Below are 26,136 nucleotides of genomic sequence, written 5' to 3' on the forward strand. Positions count from 1 at the left end.
TTGTCTGGGCTTTAAAATGTGAGCAAGATTTCTCTTTATCGTGGGTTAGTACAGCATTATAAGCTTTTGAGAGTCCCCATTTTTAAAAAGAGAGCAGGTATATACATCTGGAAACCTCCCACGTTCATTCTGGATGCCATCTTTTAACTCAGAAACAAAGCTGGTGTGTTCTACCTTTTAGCTGCAGTGGGTCTTGAAGTGTAGTGTAATTAAAAGTATTGCCCTTGGAAAACACAAACAGTTTACTACAGATTTTTTTTTTTAATCTTATTTAGTTAAGTGTAAGAGGAGAAGGATTGCTTTGCTTTCTGATTATGATATCTTTTTGTTGTGTCTGCAGTTGTCAATGGGTGCCTAAGAGGACAAGAAGTTGTTCACCCTTGAACCTAGTCGTGACTTAGACTTTTGTTCAGCTGGGCTGTCCGATTCTCACGGTGGTAGTTCAAGATGAACAGTGTTTCCCACCTCATTAGTCCCCAGTTCAGTTGTGCAGAAAGTTGTGTTGCTGTTCAGAGGTAAACTTCTCAGCTCAAACTCAACCCTTAGTTGAAAATATATTTGCCTTAGCAGAGGCAGTGAAAGTCAGTCTATATTGCTGCAAGGGTGTGCGTGTTGTGCTTGTTGATTTTTTCCAGTCTCTTTGACTGGAATTGTGAGGAAAACCGAAACCTTCCCATGGCCTGTTCTGCTGATATAACGTGATGGAGAATTCTCTGGGTAACGTGTGTTTGTCATTTTGGTGGATTTAAATACTATGTTTTACTTTAAAATAACAAGGCTGCTTTTTTACCATCTTTCTTGTATGTATTTGTGTAATCTGTATCCCCCGTCTGGGTTGTTTTGCTTTTAATTCAACTTAATTGATTACCCATTTGTTCCAAGTGTGCAGTCATTTTCCACTGGGGTAGGTGTATTACCTCAAATGATTTTTAAATTAAATGGATTTGTTTCATTTCCCATTTAAAATATGGACTAAAGGAAGAGAGCTGTCATTCAAATTCCATCTTTCCCTATAAATAAGCATGTTTTTTACTCTTTATTTTTTCAGTTTGTATTTGGGTATTCACAATGATAAACATCTAGAACTCTTTCTCATTTAAATGAGCTTTCAGATGCTGAAGGCCGACTGACTTCTCCTCCATGTGTCAGACACCATGTGACAGTGTGTTGCATGTCACTGGGATAAATCCACCCCTTTTCCCCTAAACTGGTTCTTGGATATAGCAAAGTCCATCTCTCACAATAAATCAAATCTGTTTGATATATTTTAAGCATCACTTGTTTAAAAATACTAATCCAATGTAGCTTTTACTTTTACAGAATAATTTTTATCTCAGAAATGAGCCTGGTGGTATAAACAGTCGTATGAGTTACTTAAAATTTTCCCTGACTGAAAAGTTTGAGAGAATAATATGACATTTCTTCTTAAAATAAATATTGTTTTTGCATAATGAGATTACGCTGATGGTTGTCATTGATGCCTAGTACTTTGTTCTTAATTTTGTGTTTCTACAAACACAAAAAAATCATGTGTAATAAAAAAAACAAAAGTAAAATAAAATAAATTGGTGTAATAAGATTAAACATGTTTTGTTCAACGTTTTAAACAGGGTTATTTTAGTTTGCATGTATTACCTATTTCTTAAGGTGTTTTCTGCCAAATGCCACTTAAATTGTCCAGCTGGACATGGCTTATAATCTAGCTTTTTGGAATGAAAATCAGAGTTCCATTTATTATCCCAAAACCCAGTAGCAACTTACAGATAGTTCTTATGAAGTATCTTCCTTCTACCTTCTCCAAGGTCAGCATCTTTCCTCACCTGCATCTTTACTTTTTTTTCCTTTTCTTAAAATTGCAAAGTTAAGTGCATGCAAAGCTTCCTTTCTGCAGCCAGTTCAATTAGCCATTCTGTGTCTTTTTTGTTTTGTTTTGGTTTTTTTTTGTTGGTTTTTTTTTTTTTTTCATCCAGTAATGGGACCAGCCACAGCAGTGGTTTTGGGGCAATTAGATGAACCAGTAGCTACAAATGCATGGCTGTAGCATGTGCAGTTTGCATTGCCTCCATTGTAGAGGTGTGTGTGAAGTGCTAAAGTCTCTAACCACTGGCATCTCATTAAAATGTTTTCCCTTGTTCCTTCCTTTTGTATACATGTTCTGGTGTTACTCGCAGTTACATAGTATGTATTTTTTACATTTTTTTTCTGTCATCTGAAGGTAGAAGTTAGCTATCTTTTGCAGAGCTGAGCGACTAATAATGTTTCTTTGTCACATTGGTCAATTAAAGTATGCTAAAGTCATTAGGACTGCAGCCACTTGGTGAGCTCTGGGTTAAGAGTTGGAATTAGGTGCCAAGACACTGATAGAAAATATTTACTTTTATGTTTTCAGTAAAAACATTTGTGCTTTAAGAGAGGGATTGAAGGAGATGATAACAGAGAGAAACTAGCTTTCTTGCATAACAGCCTCTGCCATCGACTGATTCCCCTGATAGGACAGACAGTGTAGACAGTTTGGCTTTAGCATGGCAGATTATTTTCCTAGAATCCAGATTACAGTGGTTTAAAATGCAGTAGCCTCCCTTTTGTCACTTTCTTAATATGTTTTATATCTCCGTTGTTCTAGGGTTAGTGGAAACATCAGACCAGGAAACTTCAATGGCTATGCAATCAATGTTAGTGCATTATTGTGTGTGTGTGTGTGTGTGTTCAGCTGGAGAAGGTTTTTTTTTCTGTAAAGTCTTATACCTGAGATATACGTAGCTTGTTTCATTTGCTTATTTGCTTATTCTCCCCATTTCATTTCAGAGGGAGTTACAGTTGCCTTTTGTTCTGGTTGCAAATCATAAACTCAAACATGAAACAGGATCTCTCATTATTCTGTCTTACCCTCTTAGGGCAAGACTGATAATGTTCAGCTTTCGCAACAGTACTTAGGGTGAAAGCGTTCATTATTCTTTTGGCTGAATGCTGCATGTGAAAAGCTCCTTGGGAACGTCCTCTCTGGACAAACATTGATGTGACCAGACCTGTTGCCGTGGGTCTGAGTTTATTCAGCAATGGAAAACACATTGCTTAGGGTTTATTGTTGTTTGGTAGCTGAGGACATGATTTGTCCCTGCCTTGCACATTGGGTAGTTGTATAAACTAGTGTAAAGTAAGTGCTGCCATTCTGATTTAAAAGCCACATGGAGAATCGGGAGCGGGTATTAAAATTAGAGTACTGTCTGTATTAGAATAGTCCTTAAGCAATCACAGGCAGTCACAGTCTCTGCCCTGACTAACTTACATATTACCACAGATGCCGATCATTACCCTGCTTCACCAACCTCAGTCATGGTAGCTACAACTGTTGGTCTGGCACATTCAAAGTCATGAATCTTTTCCCAGAAAGTTGTGAGACTGGGTTTGAAAGTTATCTTTTAGAAAATGAATGTTGGGGTAATTTTATCTATTTACTTTGAGCTTTACACTTTAAAGTATATTTTAAATCTAGGTTTTTTAAAAGGATGGATGTGACTGCTGCTGCATTTCATGCATATGGTGTGAGAGGCACAAACCTTTGAGGCTGCAGGTTTGGAAACTAGTGTGGAAAATAAACAATACCACAGAGTAGGCTACACTAGTGTAGACATATGGAAATCCATTCATTTTTGCAGCCTCTTAGTAACACACAGTGCAAAGCATAAGCTCTTACTGCATGTTTTCCTCTTGATCACACTATCTTCTGCTCTCATTAATAGATTTAAATACAAACACTACTTTCAGATAATGTCAGTGAAATGGCTTTAGTTGATAAGAAACAGGCATGGCAAGCTAATTAGCTTGCCAGGCTCCTGAGATTTTGGACATTTGAGTTTTTAAAAATGTAATTGAATGTACAAATCGGCATCAAGATGGCTGTAAAAGGGAATCGAAGTGTGTGCATTCACCTTATCGGAAATGTTCCATGCAGTGAATGCTGACAGTAACTTATCTGACAAAAGGTAAACAACTAGGAAAACCTGCTACAAGTGAGATGTTCAAGATTTCTGGCTATCTAAGGTATTTTTGAGAGGCCTATTACCTTGGCATGCAAGAAACAGTGGTATAGATAAGTTATTGCAATGGGGTTAGTGTTTGGACAGTTTTTCTGGAGTCTGTTCTCTTATATTAGGGATACTGTATCATACAGAGGTGTATGTTGGTAGAACAGTACTGTAGTTAGTAAAAGATACATGAGGTGGAATGTACTTCACGACAATTATTACAGTTTCTGTAAGTGTGGACAGAAAGCTCCTAATTAAGCTAGTTATTTGTACAAAAGAATTGTACTGCAAGAGCTTTTTTTGTGAAAAAGCAAAACAAAGGTCCTTGTTGTTGCCAGCGGTGGCGTCAAACATGGCTAATATGAAATCTTGTCTCAGTAGAAGCCTATTTTGTATTTCTGGGTGGATTCTGCCTCGTGTGATTATCACTGTTATGTTGTCTTTTCTTTGATTTTCCCTCAACTAAGTACTTGTTAAAATAGTAGAGTGGTAACCAGGGAACTCAACAATGAGAAGGAGCTGATGCTTCTGTAAGGATTTACTAGTACTAGCTGCTCCAAAAGCTGAGGTGCCCCATGGAGGCTCTGCAGCACCAGCCTTCATGCAGGGCACTCAAGGAGTTGCAAAGGCATCACAGACTTTCTGCACTTGGGTGGGCTGACTTTGCATTGCATAACCCCCCCATCGCCTGACACCCAGAGACGACTGGGTGTCAGCAGAATGGTAAGGCTGTTGCCGCACATAGCAAAGGATCAGTTCTGGAAGTGGCTGTTACTTTCATAGCTCTTGGCCCTTGGCTTTTTTTCTGGCAGTTGTTTCATAGCTATGAAATGTTTTGGAGCAGGAGTTCTTATTGCTCTATCAAGTTATGAGCACTCTGAGGGGGTTAATTGGAAGCTACCTCACTTAAACAGTAATATGTGAAGTACTGAAATTATTTCCTCTGTTTGAAAAAGTCGTATCTTTGCTGATTTCAGTACTTCTGTGGGCCAGATTACTATAGTGGGTTATTTTATCTTATGTATTTGATGGCCTAGGAAAGGCAAACTAAATGTATCTGCATGCAAAAAAATATGGTCAGAAACCCCGAGATACCCTCGTAGTTTAACACTTTGACCTACTCCATTTTCATTTCACTACCAGTACCTTCCTTAAAGGTGGGAAATTTCTGCTTCCTGTTCTTATAGTGTCATCTTCATTTATTTGTGATTTTTCACTGTAGGCATCCTTCTCTTTTTAGAGGTCAGAGGAAGAATTTTTGTAGCAGTCTCTAATGGCCTTAATGAAGACTGGGGATTCTTTTTGTGATCGTTTTCTCATCCACATAATTCAAGAAAGTTTTTCGTTCAGTAATTCTGTCTTGTTGCCAAGCAAGTCATAGTGGCAGTGTAGCTATTGCTTCATTCCTGAAAACAGAAGAAGGTAACTGTACGGGCAGATGTGCAGAGCTTCAGAGAGTCTGGAGAGCTAGTTGTCTCTTATTGTATAAAATAGAGGATTTGTTCAGAACGCCAAAACTTCACTTTCCTTTCTGTCTGAATCTGTGCCTATTCTGCATTTCCTTCTTCAGAATATTCAAAATTCTTCCTAGTGCTTATGCTTGCATAAATAACAAGAAGTGCCTTGAAGGAGCAAATATCATGCAAGACAGGACCCAGGCTGCTCGCCTCCACTGCCAGGCATTAGTCTGAAAAACTAAGTAGGGAAAGGAGTAAACTACATCATTAAAAGTGGCAAGGTCAAACATGTAAAGGGCTTGGATGAGTTACTTAAGCAAAGGTGACTAATGCCACTTGAGACCCTTTGCAGTGTATGAGGCGTCTGCAGAAGGCTAGCAGATTTAACCTGTAGGAGAGGCAATTGATGGCCAGGCAATGCCCTTAGGGTATCTCAAATATTTTTGTTAAAGCAGAGTCCAGAGACTTTGTATGTCAAAGGGGTAGTATGGAAAGATGAGGGAGATTGTGGAGAAATTTTTTTCTCTGAGATTGCGGAGAAAACTTACAATGCAAAATCCCACCACAGCTTAATTTAAGACATTACATTTCAGTTTTAGCCAAACCAAAAGGCTTTGAGTTTATACCACGATATTAACAACACTATGATGCTGTTGCTTGTGCCCAGAGGACATAGTATTTTCTTGCTAGCAGTCTTACAGGCTTAAGTCAATCTGTTGCATTATCTTCAATGAACATGCTCAGAATCCTGTCCAGAGGTTATGGACATCATCAGTGATGCTGCTTTGCCGTTTTACTTAACATCTGTTTCTGGAGGTGGTAACAGTTTTGTAAGAAATGACTCAAATTGCCAGTTAGATAAAAGAGAATGTGTGAACTGAAGAAAAGTTACAGGTTAATATTAATAAGCACAACATGGAAACTAAAATTGTAGCACCAGTAGGAACAAACCTGTCTTGATGATTAATATATTACTACATAGCAATCTGAACAGAACCGTTCTTTTTTTGTTCATGATACTGAGCTGTATACATCTGTAGAGCATAATCTTATCATGCCATTTTGACGTTAACCCAGTATGAAATACCCAGATTGCCTTGGCCCTCAGTGCTCCTAAATCATGAATATGCTAATCTGTTTCTTTGAAGCCTGTTATATGGGGGCTCAAAAAGAGAGGAAAGTGCATGTTCGTCCTGCTTCTTAAGGTTACTTTTCATGGCTCAGGTGAGGAATTAAGTGCCAACAGTGCAAAAAGTGCAGGATCAAAATGGAAAGAGTATTGGGCACAAGATTGGAAACTAGGCAGATAACTTTCAAATATTGGCCAAAAGTTTCTGACTCATTGGAACTGATCCTTACCTGTCTCTGTCAGAGTATTACCCTTTATTGTCTCTCTCTATTTACATTATTAGTTTTCTAATCCATTGATGTACAGTTATTATTTTCCTGGTCGTAACTCAGGATATGTTAGTATTGTGCTGCACTGTGTTGCTACATCAATTTGAAATGGTTTCTTAGAACAAACATTCATCTTGCTTTACCATCTAATTTAACAATTGATTTAGAGGCCATAGTTATTACATTGGCGATTCCCAAGCTTTTTCATACCCTGTATTCTCCTCACACCTTTCTTCTCTTTGGTGACCCAGCAGGGAATTCCCTCCTGGTGACAATGGCATAGTAGCCTTGTGAGAACAACAGCTTCAAACTCCTCTGTCTTATGTGGAAGAGTAATAAGTGTCCCCCGCGTTAAACTTCCTTGTGATGTGGTATGACTAAAAATAAGGATAAGACACAAAAGTGTGATCCTTATGCACCCTTAGTAAGTAGAGCATGCACCAGATGTCTTGTGTATCATTTTATCTCTCCTGCTGCACTGTGTTCAGTAGGTGATTATGCTGAATAGGTGTGCAAGCATATATGCTACAGGACTGTTCTGTTTGTGCTTTTTTTTTCAGGATCTAAGAACATGAGCCAGATTACAACAAATGGCGAAAATGAAGGAACTACCAAAATTATTGCACCTTCCCCTGTGAAAAGGTACGTAGACCAGCAGTTCCCTTCCAGCTTTTAAGAGATTGTGTATTGCATTGGATAGAGGAACACATTTAGTAATCATTAGTAACAGTTTATCCTGCCCTTAAGTTTAGGACAGTCTGATATTATGTTGACAAAGATCAGAGAGTGTTGCCCAGTAATTCATTTTAACAAGCCCTGATCTTCTGAGGAACCTGGAACAGGGGTTCCAGGTGACATGGAGTTTGGAAACCCATGAAAGGGGACAAGTTTATGGGGAGGTAAGCAGTCTGAGTTTAAATATGAAAAAAACAGGTAATGACCCAGGGGACATTGGTCAGGATAGTCCTGTGAATTCCTACGTGTCTCTCCCCTGGGAGCTGTGGGCTGGCTGGCAGGGCCCTCAGGGCATGCGTCTTCTGCCCCTGCCCGGGGCAAGCTCTGCTTGGAATGTGTGGGCAGGGAAGAGCTGGGCATGGCCTCTCTTCCAGCCATGCTATTAATTGTTCAGCCCATTACCTGTTACACCGGTAAATCCAGAATAAAACTCATGAGTGTTTGGGCCTGATCCTTAGGAGCAGTGAATTGCCATGGCTTCTCTGGACTTGCGTGGTTTGCTGTGCTTAATTATCAGTGCTGAAGTGCGCATCTCTCGTTATTGGGCATATTTGAGAGAAAGAGGTGAGACTCAGATTCAGAAAGGGATTTATATCCCCACCCTTAATTTTAGGTGGAATTTGGGTGCCTGAATCAAAAAAGAGTGATCTGACAAAACAATGAGTCAAAAACTCGGCACCTAGCTTTTTTGCTTAGTTGCCTGAATGTCTGTCTCTGCATGCCTAGTAACCCTGACAGGTTTTTTTGAGCTGAGCAGCTCTGGCCTTGTATCTCCATTGAAGCTGTGGGCTTCACATACTAGGTATCTGGACTGACCTCTGAAGAAGTGTCTAAAAGATTTAGTGCAAATACTTGGTGGATAGTGTTTTCTATTGCCTAATATTTAGAACAGTTATCCCAGAAAAGGAGAGCTGAATTTAATGGCTTCCTCGGTTTGAGGGAAATTGGATCAAATATTCTAGCCCTCAGAAAATAACACTAATCATGGGTTAAAAGAAAGTTTATGATTTTGCCACTTGGTCATGCTGAAGCTAGGCCATTGAGCAGAAAACAATAGGAAGGTATATGAATACCTTCAGTAAGGGTGCAAAGAGGACATAGCCAGGCTCTTTTCAGTGGTGCTGTGTGACAGGAGCAGAGGCATTGGGCACACACTGAAACACAGGAGGTTCCCTCTGAACATCAGGAAACACTTTTTGACTGTGAGGGTGACCGAGCACTGGCACAGGTTGCCCAGAGAGGTTATGAAGTCTACCTCTTTGGAGATATTCAATAGCTGCCTAGGAGTGGTCCTGGGTAATTGGCTCTAGGTGGCCCTCCTTGAGCAGACAGCTGGACCAGATGACCTCCAGAGGACGCTGCCAACCTCAACCGTTCTGTCATTCTGTGATTTGTTCTGAGAGAGGAAGGTGCAAAGCAAGAGGTACCCTTATTCCATAGTGCAGAGATGATCGTATTGGGAAGGAATAGGAGCCCTTCACTACAGGTTGTGCTCCAAATGCTGTGTATAAATTTTTAGCAATGAACTGTTAAAAAGAAGTGGATAGGCAGGTTGTAGAGCAAGAACCAAAATAAGGGGCTCTCAACAAGGCAGCTTCAACGTTTCTGAGTTCAGTTTCTTACCTTGATAGTTTAAAAGCAATTCACAGGCAGACTCTCACTGAGTCAGAGTTTTAAATAGTGTTAGTCACTTCCAGCAAAAAAGTTTTGGAAGTTGTTTTTCTTGCATGCTTTCTATTTAGAAATTGATTTGTTTTTCTCAGTGTCTCTGTCTGCACGTGTAAAACACCTTTCAGGTCTGCCAGGCTTAGTACACGTGACAGGCAGCACTTTGTGAAGCATTTACAGTTTCATAGTTTACTCCATCCCATGTAATTCTTGCATTAATTATCGGTCATGCTTGCAAAGCATCTTTCAGCAATTCTTACAAGCTGAGTTTTCATAGTGTAACATCTCATTCACTGTTGAGATTCATAGTTGGCCACTTCTGCATAAGTGGTATAAATTCAAGGTAAATTATAATAAACCCCAACAACAGTAATCTCACATGAAATTCAGATCCTAACCTTTTCTAATACTTTGAATGAACTCAGTCCCTTTTGCAACTGCATTCCTGGAGATAATACCAGTATCTGAAGAGCTGCCATGCAATAGTTCTCTGGCTGTAAAGTGTATGTCTGCTCTGAATTAATAACGACTTAGGAATCTAATGCAGTGAATTCACCTCCCAAGGTAATTTCTCTCTCCCTCTCTTTTTTAAGATTTGAGAACACTATTCAAATTTCTCTAAGCCCAACTTCAATCTCAGTATTGTTCAGTAGTTTATGGTGTGCAAAAACAATTGCTTTTTGCAATACAGGACTGAAACATATTTACCCGAGTTTCTTGCTTAGTCTGTAGTAAGCACATATTTTTAAGCCTGGGAATAGATTGTATGCACATGAGTCAATAATTAATGATTGCAGTATTAAGAAAATTATTTACTTGATAAACTGTAATTTAGTTTCCTTTCCTACAGACTTTCTGTAGCTTTGCATTTTGTTCACTATGTGAGAATTAAATGATTAACTCAGTGACCTGTGGTAACCAAAGGCTGAGGTTAAAAGCAGATTAGTGCATTAAGTAGCCACAATTCCTTCATAAAGCCGAGTCTGTCACCTCCTGCTCTGGGCAAAGAACTCTGGCTTATGTCTTGCTCTCTATAAGCATCTGTAAAGCTTTTTCTTTGCTGCTTAAGTTGCACTTTGGAAAGATACGTGGTATTAATGCTTGTAGTGGGTTGCTGTCAGTAATACTTCTTGAAAAGCTTAGTGGAAATCGATGTGGCTATCTAGTTCTTTATCAGGTGAACTGCTTGTTCAGGTAGAAAGCGAGCTCTAGAGATGATGATGCAGGAAAAGCATGACTAGCCATTGGTGAGAACGTGGGTGCAAAAGCATGCTCTAGCTGGAGGCCACCTTGCAGCACTTGGAGTGGCAGTGAGCAGGCTATCTAGGAGCATTAATGGGTTGGAAGTTGTAAAACCTGACACGGTGAGAATGGTAGGAATAGGAAAAATTGGAGCATCCTGCTGTTTTTCCCCCTGTCTTCCGCAGGTAGAACAGGAGACTGATTACAAACACTGATATATCTCTTAAGCCAGGTGACTATTTTGACTGTCCTGGTACTTCACCTTGCAGCAGTCAGTGAAGATATCTCTGTCATGTTGTCAGATCTATGCTCAGTGTCTAGCAAAAAGAAAACATAGGGAGTTACTGGGGAAGAAATGGGAAAAATATGCTACTCTATGAACCTGTGGTCTGTCATGTTTTGAATAGTTATCACTGCTGCCTTTGTTGCTCCCATCTTAAAGAAGGTACTGTAGACCTGAAAAAATGATAGAGAAGTGTGATAAGGATAATCAGAGGTATGTGGTGACTCCTATAATGGGAGAGATTAAATAGTCTGTGATTCTTTCACTTGGAAAAGAGATGAGACAGTTGTTAAAAACGTATTAAAAAAAATTATGGGGTGGAGTTTGTGATTAGGGAACAATCATTCATAGGGCTTTTTTTCTTTCTATAAGCACAGAACTAGTGAGGAACACAGGATGGAAGTTTTGAACCAGGTGGAAGTTTTGAAACAAAACGAGAGAATTGTTTGTGCCATAGTTAAATTCTGGAGCATCCTGTTACCATGCACTATTTATGCCAAAAATTAAAAAATGTTCAAGAGGTGTTTAATTAAATCCATAGAAAAAAGTTCCATGAAGAGCTATGTAGAATAAAAAACAGATAAAGCCTCTGATTCAGTAATCTGTTAACTGCATATTTTGGAAGACAGTGAGAGTACATTGTGTATTTGCCCTATTGTTAGATTTTTTGCCTAAGCATCTGTTCTTGTTTATTCTGAGACAAGATTGACCTTTTTTCTGACTCAGTGCAGCCATAATTATGAGCTTGTAGAGCTGATTTTAAAGTCTTGGTTTTTTTCCTTCCAATTTCTCTTTCTAGGAGAGATTCTTCAACATAGGAGCTGTTTGCCCTCTTTCGCATAGCAGGCAGATAGCTATATGGCAGGGTGTGTCTCTGTGATGACTGTATGCCTTGGAGATTAATTTTTAAGAGGTCAGGGGGAGAAAACATGTGATCTGTACACTATGGGTTTAAATATATATATATATATATATCTGTACTTTTATTTAGCTTTAAAAAGATGAAAAATGAAAACAGTCCAGAAACCCAAAGAAGTAAAACAAGCGCACCATGGGAGGAAAATGGCCCACAGAGGTAAGGCAAGGCATGATGTCCTAGGTATTGTGCAATGGTAAATATCATGCCATGACAATAGGTTGAAGGATATTGATATAATATATTAATGTATTAACAGGGTCACAATAAAACTGTATTGCATATAAGAAGATAGGTCCTGTCATGGATAAATAATCAGTTAAAAATTAGGAGAGTAGGTGTAGGAGGAAGTGGTCAGTGGATGAGAGTCACCAGTGGCTGTCCACAGAGGTCTGTTCATAGACCTCTGCTATTGAGTATATTTGTCAAAAACCTGGAAAAGGGGTGATAAGGTTTGGTGATGGGACAGAATTGTTTAGGACAGTGAGAGTGAAAGTTGTCTGTGAAGAGTGGCAGAAAGACCCCTAAAGTATGAGTGACGAGTCACTAGATGGTAGATGATATTGAGTGAGTAAGTGTAAAGCGAGGCACATAGGGGCAAAAAAATAACCCTAGATTTCTGAGTAAAATGAGGTGCTGTGTAGTTATGATGGATAACTTAATGGAAACATAAACTATGTAGCAGTCAGAAAAACATTTAGCAATTATTAGGAAAGCAAGAGAACAGCATTATGCCATTACATAAATTTGTGGATCACATATTTGCTCCATGAATTGTGAGTGCGGTTCTCTCACGAGAAGGAAAAGGCCTTGAGAGGGGCAGCAAGGGTAATCAAAGGAGTGAATGGCTGTGCAGGAAATCTGTACAAGGAGCATAGGCCAGGCAGGACTTTTTCTTCAGTCTGGGAAAGAGATAATTTCAGGAGACGTGGTCTAGACAATCATGAGTAGTACAGAGAAAGGAGAAAGAGATCAGGATTGAATTTTTCCAGTGTAAGAACTTGAGATCTTCACATGAAGCTATTGGAGGTGGTTTAAAAGCATTGAGAAAAGCAGTGAGTAGTGACTTACCGTGACTAGGAGATCTGTAGTCCTCCTTTAGAAGGGTTGCTGGAAGTTAGTGGATTCCTGGGAGAAGCTGGGTGAGTCACGGAATAGAAATCCCCAAGGGCTTCTGAAGACAGAGGTATAGCAGCTGGCTCAGTAAGTCCCCTGGACTTGGAATAGTGGGGACTGAGAGAGCAGTGGGGAACTGTCATACGTATTCAGCTTCTTGCTTCCTGTAGGTGGTTGTTTATGGCCCCTGTTGGAAACAGGCCACGGAACTAGATGGCACATTAAGTGTAATCCAGTACTGTCCTGCTTTTGTGTGATGATTCAGATCTATACATGGTGTGTCTTTTGAGGCACCATGATGATTTACTACGTGTGCTCCTTCTGTAAACATCAAGAGTTTTCGGAGTGAGGACAAGGGAGTGTGCAAATATTCTCTTTGTACGATAGACATTTATTTGTGAGTTTTAATGAAGAAGTGGCGTCAGCTTGTCACATTAGGGCTCCAGTGTTACAATTGCTTTTAGAATAGCAGGAAGCTTGATCCCTCAGGATCCAAAGAACGGTAGGACTGAGTTTTTGCAAGTCCATCTATTCTAAAGGACTACACAGTTTTAGACACATAAGCAGAGGCTTTCACAGCTTCTAATAATAATTCTCATTGAGATGAACTGTGGCAACTTTTCAACCATGCAGAGCAGTGCTGTAATCAGCAGTCTGCAGAAGCAGGTGAAGAAGAATGTACCCAGTTTGAAGGCCAGAGGGTTATGAAAGCAGAAAGAAATATCTTAGCACACAGTTGTTGTGAAAAGGGCTAAGTAATGTTAGATAAAGATGTGTGGTTGAGTTTAGCATCCTTCCTCCAAAAAGTCATGGAACATCAGTAGACCACCTTAGGGTGATAGGTACTCCATCACAGGCTCTGTTACACTGTTGGAATAGGTCCTTACACATATGTAGGAAGGTATCGAAGGATAATCTATACAGGCATTTGATAGTCTACATCTACTTTGATAACAACCCAACCCATTGGGTCCTGCCCAGGCCTAAGTACATAACCTGAAGTTTGAAACACCTCCAGACCATTGGCAGAGGGTTGTGTGGATCAACAGGAGAGAGATGGAGCTAAAATTGTTTCACCATCCCAAGCATTAGCTCTGTGATGAAGATGTATGTTGCAACAGGAATGTTTTCATACTTATATCAGTGGAAAACATAAAGAATAGGCGTGCATTTGAATGCCTAGCTCTGGGTTGGATAATTCATACTAAAGCACAGAAATTTTGTTATGCTAAAAGAATATGTATAGACTTGGTTCTACATTTTGTAAGCTTAGAGCTCTTGGCTTCGTAATGCTAAGAGGTCTCTCTCCTACATTTTCAAGGTTCAGTGTAAAATATTTATTGCTGGAAAGCAGTACCGTCTGTATTTACATAGCATGCACACACACACGTACATGTATAGCTGAATATGTATATAAGTGTGTGCGTGAACCTTCTCATTTTTGTAGTCTGAGTCTCCGTTAGCTGACCTAACTTTCCTGGAAGTTTTATAGCCAACTGTTTGCTCTTCCTTTTTAACCCTAGTGGGCTGTATAATTCTCCCAGTGACCGCAATAAATCACCGAAGTTTCCTTACTCTCGGCGACGGAACCCATCAGGTGGCAGCGAGAATGAGTCTGGGCAGCCAGTCCGGAGGAGGTGAGAGCCCTGGGGTTAATTACTGTTAGCTTCTCACAGTAGAAAGCTGGAGGTCCTGCATGCTCTGTGTTCAGTAAAGGCTCTTGGTGACACAGTTGGGTCCTGGGAAGAGGGGTACTTTAGGGGCCAGTTGTTAGTCCAAAAAAATCCTGAGCAAGAATACCAGATCTACTTTTGGAAAGAAAGCTTTGGTCAGGCTTTTTGCTTGTGTGCTGTTCTGGGTACTACGAAAATGATGTTAAAAATATGAGAAATTGCATTATTGGCATGTGCAAGATCCTTTCAGTTGCTGTAGCTATTTTCCCTTGTGAAGGAAAGGATTGATGGGTATTGCTTGCTTGACAATGAGCTTCTAATACAGAACAGTATTTTGTTTTAAGTACCTTGCTTTGCTTTCACTGCAACAAAGATAAAACGAATGAGCCATAAAGCTGTCTTCAACAGTCCTACGTATGAATTACTTTACATTAGAGAGGATGCCAGCAAAAATACAACTATGAGATACTTAATGTGTTTTTAATGGGTACATGCTGAATTGAGTAACTTAGAGAAGTAAAATTAAATGGATGGAGATTCTGTGCTGTGTGTCCTGGACTATGTCCAAAATGCGAATTACAGGGACAGTTCTGAAGTGATACAGTTTTGAGAGACTGCATGTTACCTGGGATGATTTGTCCTGCTGAGAAGCTGCTTTCATTGCTAAGGTACCCCGGTGCTGTGATCTGCTGTGAAGTATAGACAAGCATAACTACTCTGCCATATTCATCTCAGTCTTCTAGAACTGCCTTACAAGCCAGCACTTTGGAGTTACATCTCCTGACATCTGTGAAGTGACTACCTGTTTGGCTTTCAAAGCCAGGGTTTGCAAAGGAATCTCTGAAGACACAGCTATATCTGTGAGGAAATGTAGTTAGATGTGGAGCTTTTATATTTTTCAGGTTTCTGAGCTGCTCCAGACCTTTTATCTGCCATTAGCTGTCTAGAACAGGAGCGAAGAAACTCACCAATGGTGTGTGCTTAGTGACCTCATGCCTGAGTTAAAGTAAATCACCGTAGCTCTGTCTAAGTCAATAGACTTATGTTGATTTACCCTGCTGGATAGAGCCCTTGTAAGTGTTAATAGCAATGTGTTTCCTGAATGGGTTTTCTGATTCATTGCTAGCTTAGTTGTCAGAAGGACTTGTTGGGCTCTGTAAAAACAAAGGAATAGAGATGTGCAGTGCAAAACTGTCTTATATCAAGAAAAAAACAATGCTTGTGCACTGTGCAGTAGGAAATTTTTTGAAATGCAAAGTGTTTATCATCTGGGATTTGCATTTGGCTGATCTACTCAGTGGACAGGTGGTCATGCCAATAGCAAGTTTTCTCTTGGGCCACCACACCAACAAAATGTTTTTAAAAGTCTTATCTCATATGTGAGACTGTGAAGACTGACAATAGTAAGTAGATTCTAACCTAATTATGTCTTCCTGAATCTTGGTTTTATTCATACACTTTCCTTTTTCAACCTTTTAATAACAATAGCTGTGTTGTTTATGCACTCCTTACTGGAATTAAGAGGAAAACATCAGGCTTTGCTATCCTGGAAACAGTAGGAAACTCTAAAGGCTAGCATACCATGCTTAACCTTGCGAGTCAGGGGTTTGCAATGAGAGCTTGAATGGGATCATGCCTTCGCAACTTACTGTAGAAGTGTCCTGAAAAGTTCAAAACAAGCACATGCTCTTTTTTCTCTGCCTTAAATCATATTGAAAAAAAACCTTTGTAAAGTTTTTTTTTTTGTTTGTTTAAAAAATGGGAGTTTTTGTGTATTTGTGTTAAGTGACCTGATGGTATTTCATTGAAACTTCCTTAATGTCACAGGAAAAATCAAAACAGTGGTGAAGATTCAGATTTAAAGCAAAGGAGAAGGTAAATATATGATCTATAGGAGCCATGAAATGACAGCGAAGGTACTGATCATATTTTAGTTCCCTGCATCCCCTCCCTTCCTTCCTTCTCCCCCATCTTCTTAAATGTTTAAAAGGCTTGTTGTGTTCTGCCCATTTAATTTTTTCTTTCCTATTTTACTTTTGCTAAAATGCTCTATAGCATAACCTCATCACAGTAGAGATTCCTACCAGCTGCCTTGCACATTGTTTCTACACAATGCTAGAAGCAATTTGTGGAAGTTTATTAAAGGCTTGTCTGCAACTTGAAAGTCAATTCCAGAAGTTTTAGCTTTTGGATTTTGCATCTGCACATTTTGTTTTGAGTTCTCCAGCCTCCCAGTCCACTCTTAATTAATCTGTTTTGAAAGCAAGTGTACTATCATTTGAGATGAATTGTCCTGCAAAAGGTAGATGCAGAGGTATATGCAACTTCTTATGGCCTTCTCACTGTCTTTCACATTTTTTGCTGAATTTTTTCTTCAGCTTCTTTTTTTTCTTGTGCAGTCTTGACTAGTTGTCACATTTCCAAACAAAATGCTGGTGTGAATTTGGATGTGCCCTTCAACAACTTCAGCTTTTGACAGATTTTTGCACCTGGAGTTCTCTAGTGCCACATCTGCCTGCCATGACTCTGTGCTATGCTTCTCCTCGCTCCTATGCTCCTGCCCTGGCTGCTGGAAAAAGGCAGTGCATTTCAATGTCAGAGTCTCCTGAAGCTTGCAAAGGAGAGGAGGCACTCCCAGGATCTGATTCACTGCTGCAGCATGGGAAAGGAGCTCTGGCAGAGATACAAACATCTCAGGGACAATCACAGGAAGTCAGGGAAAGTGCTCACGTACTTTGCACCTATTATAAGATAACAGATTATTTTTCTGAAGGATGTTACCATTGCAAGCTCCCAGTGATGGTCCCATGGGAGATGTCCAGCACATAAAACTGAGAGGATTTAGTCAGGCATCTCGGGTGGAAAACCCCAGTGCTTAGAAGGGACCTCTTCCCAAAGGCTGTGCCTGCTGTATTACATCACAAATGTACACGTTTGTTCTTGTATATTGGAATAGACTTTCTCCAATTCCTCACAATTTTGCTACTTTTCTCTCATTTTAATCAGAAAAGGACTGCACCAGAATATGAGCCTTCTCTGTCAGCTATTTCTCTGAAATACCAAATCCTGCAACCTGCCCCACCCTCCAGCCCCCTCCTGGGCTCTGTTTGTTCTGTCTCTTGCCAAACTGCTTATGCCTTCTTCTTTGCTCCTTGTGTCAGACCATATAGATATTCCACCTGCAAAATATCAAATATATTGCATGACCAATAAAGCATGAGAAAGGATGAAAGGTTCTTTGTAATTGTCAGAGGTCACGATGATCTCATGTGTTCTTGCACCTGACTTAGGAAACCACCTTTGTTTCCATTTTTGGTATTTTATTCAGTTCAGTAAAAGCTGATGTTTAATATTCAGTGAAAGATGATATTCTGACAGCCAGCATCAGCAGCTACCACTCAGCTGACAGCTCAGCAGCCCTGCTGTCTCCCTGCAAGTGCTTTCCTGGCAGGGAACACAAGATAATTTGATGTGCAGCATCCAAAAGGTGGATCAGATTTTGATTCCTGAAAAGCTAGAGAAAGGCTTATCTTGAATTTGAGCAAATAGGATGTTTTATCTTGCACTTCTCCCACCACAGTGTGATTTTTGCTGCCTTTGTACCTTATGGGATAAATTGCTTAAACCAGAGTTAGAAAATACTTAAAATGCTGAGAAATGTAAAAGAACAGAGTCGCTCCGATGACCTGGAAGTGTGAAAGAACAGTGTTGCTTGGATGACCTAGTAATGTTGAGATTCAAGATTAGTGGAATATTTATTAAACATCTGACAAGATTTCGGGGGGAAAAAACGTATACTTTGGGGCATGTAAGGTCTGCTGCAGTTCTGGGGCATTTATTGCTCTGAACTCTCTGAATGTGCTTGAGCCAATATCTTTTGAACACCATCTTCTAATCTTTCTTCTTCCTTCGGGGTTACATTTTTCTGTAGTAACATGCATCTTTCTTATCCCCACTTTGAGTTTCACCAAATAATGTGTATTTTTACCTGGGAAACTGGCTATCCTCTCAATGGCTTTAAATTATGAGCCATGAAATTTGGGGATGGGGAGAGGTTTCTGCTTCTCCTCTGGGAAATTTCACTTTTCCAAGCCTGTTCCCTACAGACAAGCTGGATTGAACTGATTTTCCTAAGCTTTGGTTGTCCTGTTATTCTAAAACATTTCTGTTTGAATGGGAGCTATTTGAGTTAGTGACTTCCTAGTTTGGGAGGGGGGCGAGACCAGACTCCATAGACCCTGAGACATTTAATGACACAGCAATTTGATAAAACTAACCATAATTCACTGGTATTATGGGCAAATTCATGAAACTCTCAGCTGTGTCAGAAGGACATCTCTAACAACGTCCTGGTTTCAGAGACAGAGGGTAGAGTGATGTGTCCCTGACCAGACAGGACACTCAGGGGAGGTCCATGCTGCAGCTGTTCTCTTGTCCTCTCTCATTCTGTTTGGGCTCTTCTCCCTAAACTGTTAGAACGTGCAGTGAGCAGGTGCTTGTCAATAACCTCCCACCTTGTCATGAACTGCTTCCCTTTACCTCTTACCTACACCTAATGAACTGCCTTCACTCCTCAACTTGTTTGAGGTGTAGTTTAACAAATCTGTTCTCTTATGAAAGTGGATCATCAAAGAGCAAAAGAAAAGCGAGGAGGCACAAGAAAGTATGTGTCCCTGCCAGCAGCATCAGGAGTCATCCCCCTATATCTCCTATTTCATGCCCAGAAACATCAGAAAAAAAATTCTGTTTTCCATTGCAGCAAAATCATCACCTATTCTGACTCCTGATATCCTAAGTCCTTCTAGGCCAGCTTATCTTAATATTGATCAACTTTCCCCATTAATCAGCTGGGCTGTCAGTGCCGCAGAGAAACATGTCTTTCTTTGGATGCATTCAGAGACCATCATCCCTCTAAAGAATGGTCCAGACCAAGTTTTGATGAGAGTGCCATTTTTTAGGACCTAGCCCAGTGGTACAGTAACAGAGTCCTGATTTCCAGGACTAGGGCCCTGACAGCTGGTCTGTCTGCTCCAGAATGTAGATTGGTGGCAGTCAAGGATTTAAGGGTCTCAGATAGTAGTGGCCAAGCACTTCTCTCTGCTGAGAGTAGTTTGTCTGTAGGTAGGCATATGCCCATTTTCTTCTTGAAGTTCAGCATCAGCCTGTTCCACCAGTCTTCTTCAGTAATAAATAATCAGAGCCATGAATGTCACCTTGCCATTTGAAGCTTCGCAGTCAGAAGTGAGAGAGAAGTAACTGCTTTATTTCTTTTTCCTCACAGTGATGTACCATCTTTGTAGCTGTACATCAGCTCATCCCAGAGCTGCGCTGATACACACACCTGCCAATGTGTGCACTTCAGCCTTTCTGTTTTTATAAAGATTAGTAGAATCACAGCGTTAGTGGTATTTCTTCCATACTGCCTGACACTTGAAAAATGATATGAACTTAGTAGAAGGCAGATGGAACTAGAGGTGAATAGAAGAAGACAGATCTGATGAGCATTTTGTTTTGCCTGAAAAAACAGAATTAGTGTGGTGTTGGGTGTCCCACAATATGCAAGAAAAGAGCCAGAATGCATACAATTTAGAGACAAAACATTTCCCACCTCAAAGAAACATTTCACTGTGGTGTACACACAAAGAATGCTGAGAAATGAAATAAAATAAAATAAACAAACAAAAATGCAGTGCAATGATTCAAAAGGAAAATAGCAGTCACCTGACACTGCACTCTGGGTGCACTACCGTCGAAGCAGTTATTCCCAATCAATTAATGAGAAAAAGATAATATGACTTTCGGGTGTAGACAAGCCCTCTAGAGTGTTTTAATTGTCATTTTCCTAGTAATGTCTTTGCTGTGTGGTTCATTCCTTGTTTAGAACTTCAGTACTTCAGATATTAATAGATAAATTCAACTTGAGATGCTGCTTTTCTCCTCTCCAGATCACGGTCTCGCTGTAACACCAGCAGTGGCAGTGAATCAGAAAATTCCAACAGAGAGCATCGGAAGAAGAGAAACAGGTGACCTTTATATATTTTAGACACAGAGGCATGAAACACAAACAAATGGAGATGGACTTTTCTGAGATAAGCCTAGTAAGAAGGAATCTAACATGTTTTATATGTGTACAGTCCTCCTGAGGCAGCTTAAGGTCCTTTCTTGAATAAGAAGAGAGATAATTGCCAAGCTATGCATACATCATAAGTGTATGCAATGAATGCATACCCTCCTGTTGCTTGAGAAGAACTCATTAATGAACTGCAAAATCAAATATGGGACACATTTACAAAAGACTTGCAATATTAATGCAAATAAAATAGATAATAGTGATGACGATATTCACATCGTATACTTCAATACCTCAAAAATTTGAAGTGTGGAATTTTAGCAGAAAATGAGCTTTTGAGGAGAATAGTCAAAATATTTTAATGGATCTGAAACTTGGTGTTGTTTTTAAATGCATACATTTAATTTTATATGTATTTTTATTTTCCAAAATGTAAAGTGTGGGCTTAAACCCAAAATGTGTACAGGATCAACTTTTAATAGGACAACATTATTTAATACCAAGTGATCCTAGCAAGTTTTTTTTTTTTTAATATTCTATTTTTCTTGTTGCTGATATGAAAAAGTTAGCATAACAACTGATTTATTTTAGCAAAAAATTTCCTTTAAAGCTGCAACTTTTATGTTACACTTGAGATAACAGTATTTGAGAGTTATTTATGGAAATGTATTTTTTATAAAGCACATAGAATTTCTTCATATTGCATAAACAGAGCATAAGAGAACTGTCATTGGACAAAAGAGGAATTGTTTAAGGCAAATTTTGTAAGAAGCTGTCTGCACAAGCTGCCATAGTTTCCTGTTGTCTCACATGCAGTACTATGAGTGATGAATGATTTTCAGATATTTGGAAGCTCTTAGATAATTATATGCCAGATAGTGCTGCAGAAGTATGCAGTATAATAATATTTTAAGCATGACTTCCAGTAGTTAGATGCTAAAAAAATCATTGTGACATTCAAATGGGCTGGTATAAGCATAGCTGAGCCATGAGATTTCTTTGGAGTTTATTTAAATCAGAGCACAGTCTTGTGAGATACTCAGCTAACAATAACCTAGTGTGCATGGAAGATTTGTTTTCCAGGTGAGCTCTGAAGGTTGAATGAAATGCTGAGTATAGTTTCAGTGATCAGTAGGAAAATGGTATTTTGTGTCCCTTTCTCTTAGAACACTCTTGCCAGGTTTTTTCTCCTGTGAAACTTCTTGTTCAGGGAACTCCACAAGAAAGTGAAGGAAATAAGAGACTGACCACAAGAATGTTTTTAAGAACTTTTTGCAATATAAAGATTGAATTGTAAGAAGGATTAAGTACTGCTTATCAGTTTCTGAAGAACAAAAGGGTCTTTACCAACCCTTCCTCACCTCATGGAAAAGTGCTTAAAATTAAAAAGAAAAAAAAAATCAATTTGTGTGGATTGTTTTCATGTTTTTCACATTTTCAGAAATGCAGGATACATAAAAAATGTTAATGTTGCAGCATCTCTTACTCTTAGGTGGTCACTTGAAATCAGACCAGATCAAAAGTCATTATCAGTGTTAAAGTAAACAAGTACTAAATGAGCTGGAGGGCTGAGACTTGTTCCTTGTCATCAGGTGCAGGAAAACCACCAGTCATAATGAGTTTCTGCATTTTCTTAGCAGCCACAGCTGGAATACAATAAGCTGAAAGGGCACAGGTACTGAATAGCTTTCCGCTAGCAGAGGTGAGCCAGCCCTAACAGGGTTAAATGGGACAATATAATGAGGCTTGCAACTGCTATTACTGAAGTTTTACCTGTTGCATAGATTAATACTAATTTATTTCCCAGTACGATAATCAAGTCCCTGGCACAAGCAGACACAAAGTTGTATTGTTTTATTGGAATAAAATGACTGAATACTCACATTACTCAAAAGAATCCTCTTCTGATCATAGAAGAGTAGAATTTATTGCTCACATGACAATAGATCACTGTGAACTATTTATCAGATGAAAACATATTATCAGAAAAAAAACAGAAATGCAGATGAGACCTTCTGAAGGTAAAACAGTGGAAAAAAGTTAGGGAGAAACTTTTTCCTTGATCTCAATCAGTCTTTGATGTTTCACTCCATCATATGAATGCTTTATTCTAAGCAGACGTTCATACGAGATTAAGGAAGAACCGATGATGAGCATAGTTCAGTCATAGAAGAAACTTATATTGCTTTTTTTAATGCTGTGGTCAAAATTTATTGTGTGGATAAAAATGTATTAAACTAGTAGACAATGTGCACTGGAGCATAGTGTTCTACTTGACTATACTTAGAAGATCTATCTGATTAGAATCATAGAACGACTGAATGGTTGAGGTTGGCAGGGACCTCTGGAGGTTGTCTGGTCCAATCCCCAGCTCAAGCAGGTCACCTAGAGCCAGTTGCCCAGGACCATTCCCAGACATCTTTGGAGTATCTCCAAGGAGGGAGACTCCACCACCTCCCTGGGCAACCTGTGCCAGTGCCTGGTCACCCTCACAGTGAAAAAGTGTTTCCTGATGTTTGGGAGGAACCTCCTGTGTTTCAGTGTGTGCCCATTGCCTCTGCTTCTGCCACTGGGCGCCACTGAAAAGAGCCTGGCTATGTCCTGTTTGCAGCCTCCCTGCAGGTATTTATACACATTGATGAGATCCCCCTGAGCCTTCTCTTCTCCAGGCTGAACAGTCCCAGCTCTCTCAGCCTTTCCTCCTAGGAGAGCTGCTCCAGTCCCTTCATCATCTTGGTGGCCCTTTGCTGGACTCTTTCCAGTATGTCCATGTCTGTCTTGTACTGGGGAGCCCAGCACTGGACCCAGTACTCCAGGTGTGGCCTCACCAGTGCTGAGTAGAGGAGAGGGATCACCTCCCTCGACCTGCTGGCAGTACTTTGTCTAATGCAGTCCAGAATACCATTCAGCTTCTTTGCTGCAAGGGCTTGTTGGTGGCTCATGTTCAACTTGGTGTCCCCTGGAATGCCTAGGTCCTTTTCTGCCCAGCTGCTTTCCAGTTGGGTGGCCCCCAGCACGTACTGATTCCTGGGGTTTTCCTCCCCAGGTGCAGGACTTTGCACTTCCCCTTGTTGAACTGCATGAGGTTCCTGTCAGCCCATTTCTCCTGCCTGTCATGATCTCTCTGGATGGCAGCACGATGCTCTGGTGTATCAGCCTCTCCTCCCATTTTGGTGTCATGAGCAAACTTGCTTGACGGTACACCCTGCCCTATCATCCAGATCATTAGTGAAGATGTTAAACAGGATCAGACCCAGTATTGACCCCTGGGGTACACCAGTAGTGTGGTGTAACTGGCCTCCAACTAGACTTTACATGTCTGATCACCTCCCTCTGGTCTGGCTGTTCAGCCAGTTTTCAGTGCACCTCACTGTCTGCTCATCCAGCCCATACTTCGACAGTTTCTCTATGAGGACCTTATGGGAGATGCTGTTGAAAGCCTTCCTGAAGTCCAGGTAGACAATATCCACTGATCTCCCCTCATCTACCAAGCCAGTTATTTCATTGTAGAAGAGTCTCAAGTTGGTAAAGCATGACTTCACCTTGGTGAATCCATGCTGACTACTCCTGGTTAATTTCTTGTCCTTCATGTGCCTGGAAATGGTTTCCAGGATTAGCTGCTCCATCACCTTTCTGGAGATCGAGGTGAGATTGACCAGCCTGTAGTTCCCTGGGTGCACCTTCATGCCCTTCTTGAAGACATGAATGACATTTGCTTTCCTCTAGCCTTTCAGCACTTCTGCCAATCACCATGATCATTCAAAGGCCATTGAGAGAGTCCTTGCAGTGACATCAACCAGCTTCCTCTGCACCCGTGGGCCCCTGGACATGTATGCCCAGTTCGCTTAAGTCTTCCCTGACCTGATCCTCTTCCACCAACGTTATGTCTTCCTTGCTCCAGCCTTTCCTCCTGCTCTCTGGGGACTAAGATTCCTGAAAGCTGGTCTTACTAGTAAAGACTGAGGTGAAGAAGGCATTCAGTACCTCAGCCTTTTCCATGTCCTATGTTACAAGGTCCCCTGCTTCATTCAGCAGCAGGCCCTAGCCTTCCTTTTTTTGCCTGTCTACTTATGGACACCTCTGCTTTGAGCTTTGGCTTTCTTAACGTCATCTCTGCACGCTTAGGTAATGTCTCTATATTTCTCTCACATTACCTGTCCCTGCTTCGGCATGCTTCCTTTTTGTGTTTGAGTTTTGCCAGGAGCTTCTTGTTCATCCATGCAGGCCTGCTGGCATTTTTGCCTGACTTCTACTTGCTGGGATGGACTTCTCTTGAGCTTGGAGGAGGTGACCCTTGAATATTAACCAGCTTTCTTGGGCCCCTTTTCCCTCCAGGGCTTTATCCCACTGGACTTTTCCAAGGAGATCTTTGAAGAGGGCAGAGCCTGCTCTCCTGAAGTCCAGGGTTGTGATTGTGTTTTTTGCCCTTCTCTCTCCTCTTGGGGTCCTGAATTCCACCATCTCATAGTTACTGCAGCCAAGGCTGCCTTTGACCTTCACATCCCCAACAAGCCCCTCATTGTTGTACATTGTACCTAAATAATAACTTTACACTCAGATACTGTGAATGAGGTTTCAAGAATCAAGTCTTCAGAGTTGCTTGTCTTAAGAGAATTTATCATTGCATAAAGGTAGCTTGCTATCATACCACCTGAAGTGGGGAAAAAACACATCTCTAAGTCAACAGATGAGTGATGATAGTCTTACAACTTTCCATTTTACCATCAAGTCTTCCTGCAAACGATGCCTAATTTGTCACTGTGATAGCTATTAATCTCAACTGAATTTATTTCACATGCCAGTAACAAGGATTTTTTTTTCTCTAAGACATAAATCAACTTGTTCCTTTGTAGGAGCAAAAAGTGAAAAGAATGAAAGGAAAGTTGTAATGGACTTGGACTACAAGCAACACTGTTTGTCAAAAGTATTTTTAAATAGAAATTAAGGTTTTGAGTTAATTTCTTTCCACTTTTTTGGTTTCGTTTTTTTTTGTTGTTGTTGTTGTCGTCATGTCTGTTGCCAAAAAGCTAAAGATTTTGCCCCAAAATTGTTATGATTTGATCATTGCATCTAAATAATGTATTTTGTGTACACATTGTGTTACCTTTGTCATCCTTTATGTTGTTAAATGTGAGCATAGTACCTTTCTTTGCAGTTGCGAAATGAATGCTTTTTTGCTTCCTATCTCCATCTAGTAGAGTTCTGCTGTGGTGCAACAGTACTTTGAGTGTACATTGAGTGTACTTTGACACTACTTGTTTTAATAGCTGGCATGCTAATTTATGTATTTAGATTTTTGGTATTTTGCTCAAATTAAAGAGATAAATAATGATGATGAACACTGTTACAACAAGTAGAAGAAAGGAGGCAGAGTAGAAATATGAAGTACTGGGAGATAAATGAATGCATTGCTAAGGACTGTGCTTGCCACACAGCAGTAGATGCTAATCTACTAGATTAGTAGAATGGACCAGAGCAGAAATTATGTGTTTACTCCCTTAACGAGAGGTCATTCATAGTCAGTGTGGAAGTGTGGCTTCAAACACGGAGGTG

At 40.2% G+C, this 26,136-nt stretch overlaps 1 protein-coding gene across 3 annotated transcripts in view; it reads left to right on the forward strand.

Moving 5' to 3' along the window:
• EPB41L4A (erythrocyte membrane protein band 4.1 like 4A) overlaps window positions 1-26,136 on the forward strand; it is a 139,811-nt gene that overhangs the window by 97,687 nt on the left and 15,988 nt on the right. Inside the window, exons 13-17 of one of the 3 annotated variants that reach the window (XM_087742221.1) lie at window positions 7,441-7,522; window positions 11,800-11,883; window positions 14,364-14,477; window positions 16,341-16,388; window positions 20,459-20,536. In XM_087742221.1, the coding sequence (XP_087598347.1) occupies window positions 7,441-7,522; window positions 11,800-11,883; window positions 14,364-14,477; window positions 16,341-16,388; window positions 20,459-20,536 (406 nt within the window). The remainder of the gene's footprint in view (window positions 1-7,440; window positions 7,523-11,799; window positions 11,884-14,363; window positions 14,478-16,340; window positions 16,389-20,458; window positions 20,537-26,136) is intronic. The other 2 variants (XM_087742222.1, XM_087742223.1) reach the window with 2 other exon arrangements.

Source organism: Nipponia nippon, unplaced genomic scaffold (assembly GCF_047370975.1).
Source record: "Nipponia nippon isolate SJK-2023a ecotype South Korea unplaced genomic scaffold, ASM4737097v1 scaffold_8, whole genome shotgun sequence".
Classification (NCBI taxonomy): Eukaryota; Metazoa; Chordata; class Aves; order Pelecaniformes; family Threskiornithidae; genus Nipponia; species Nipponia nippon.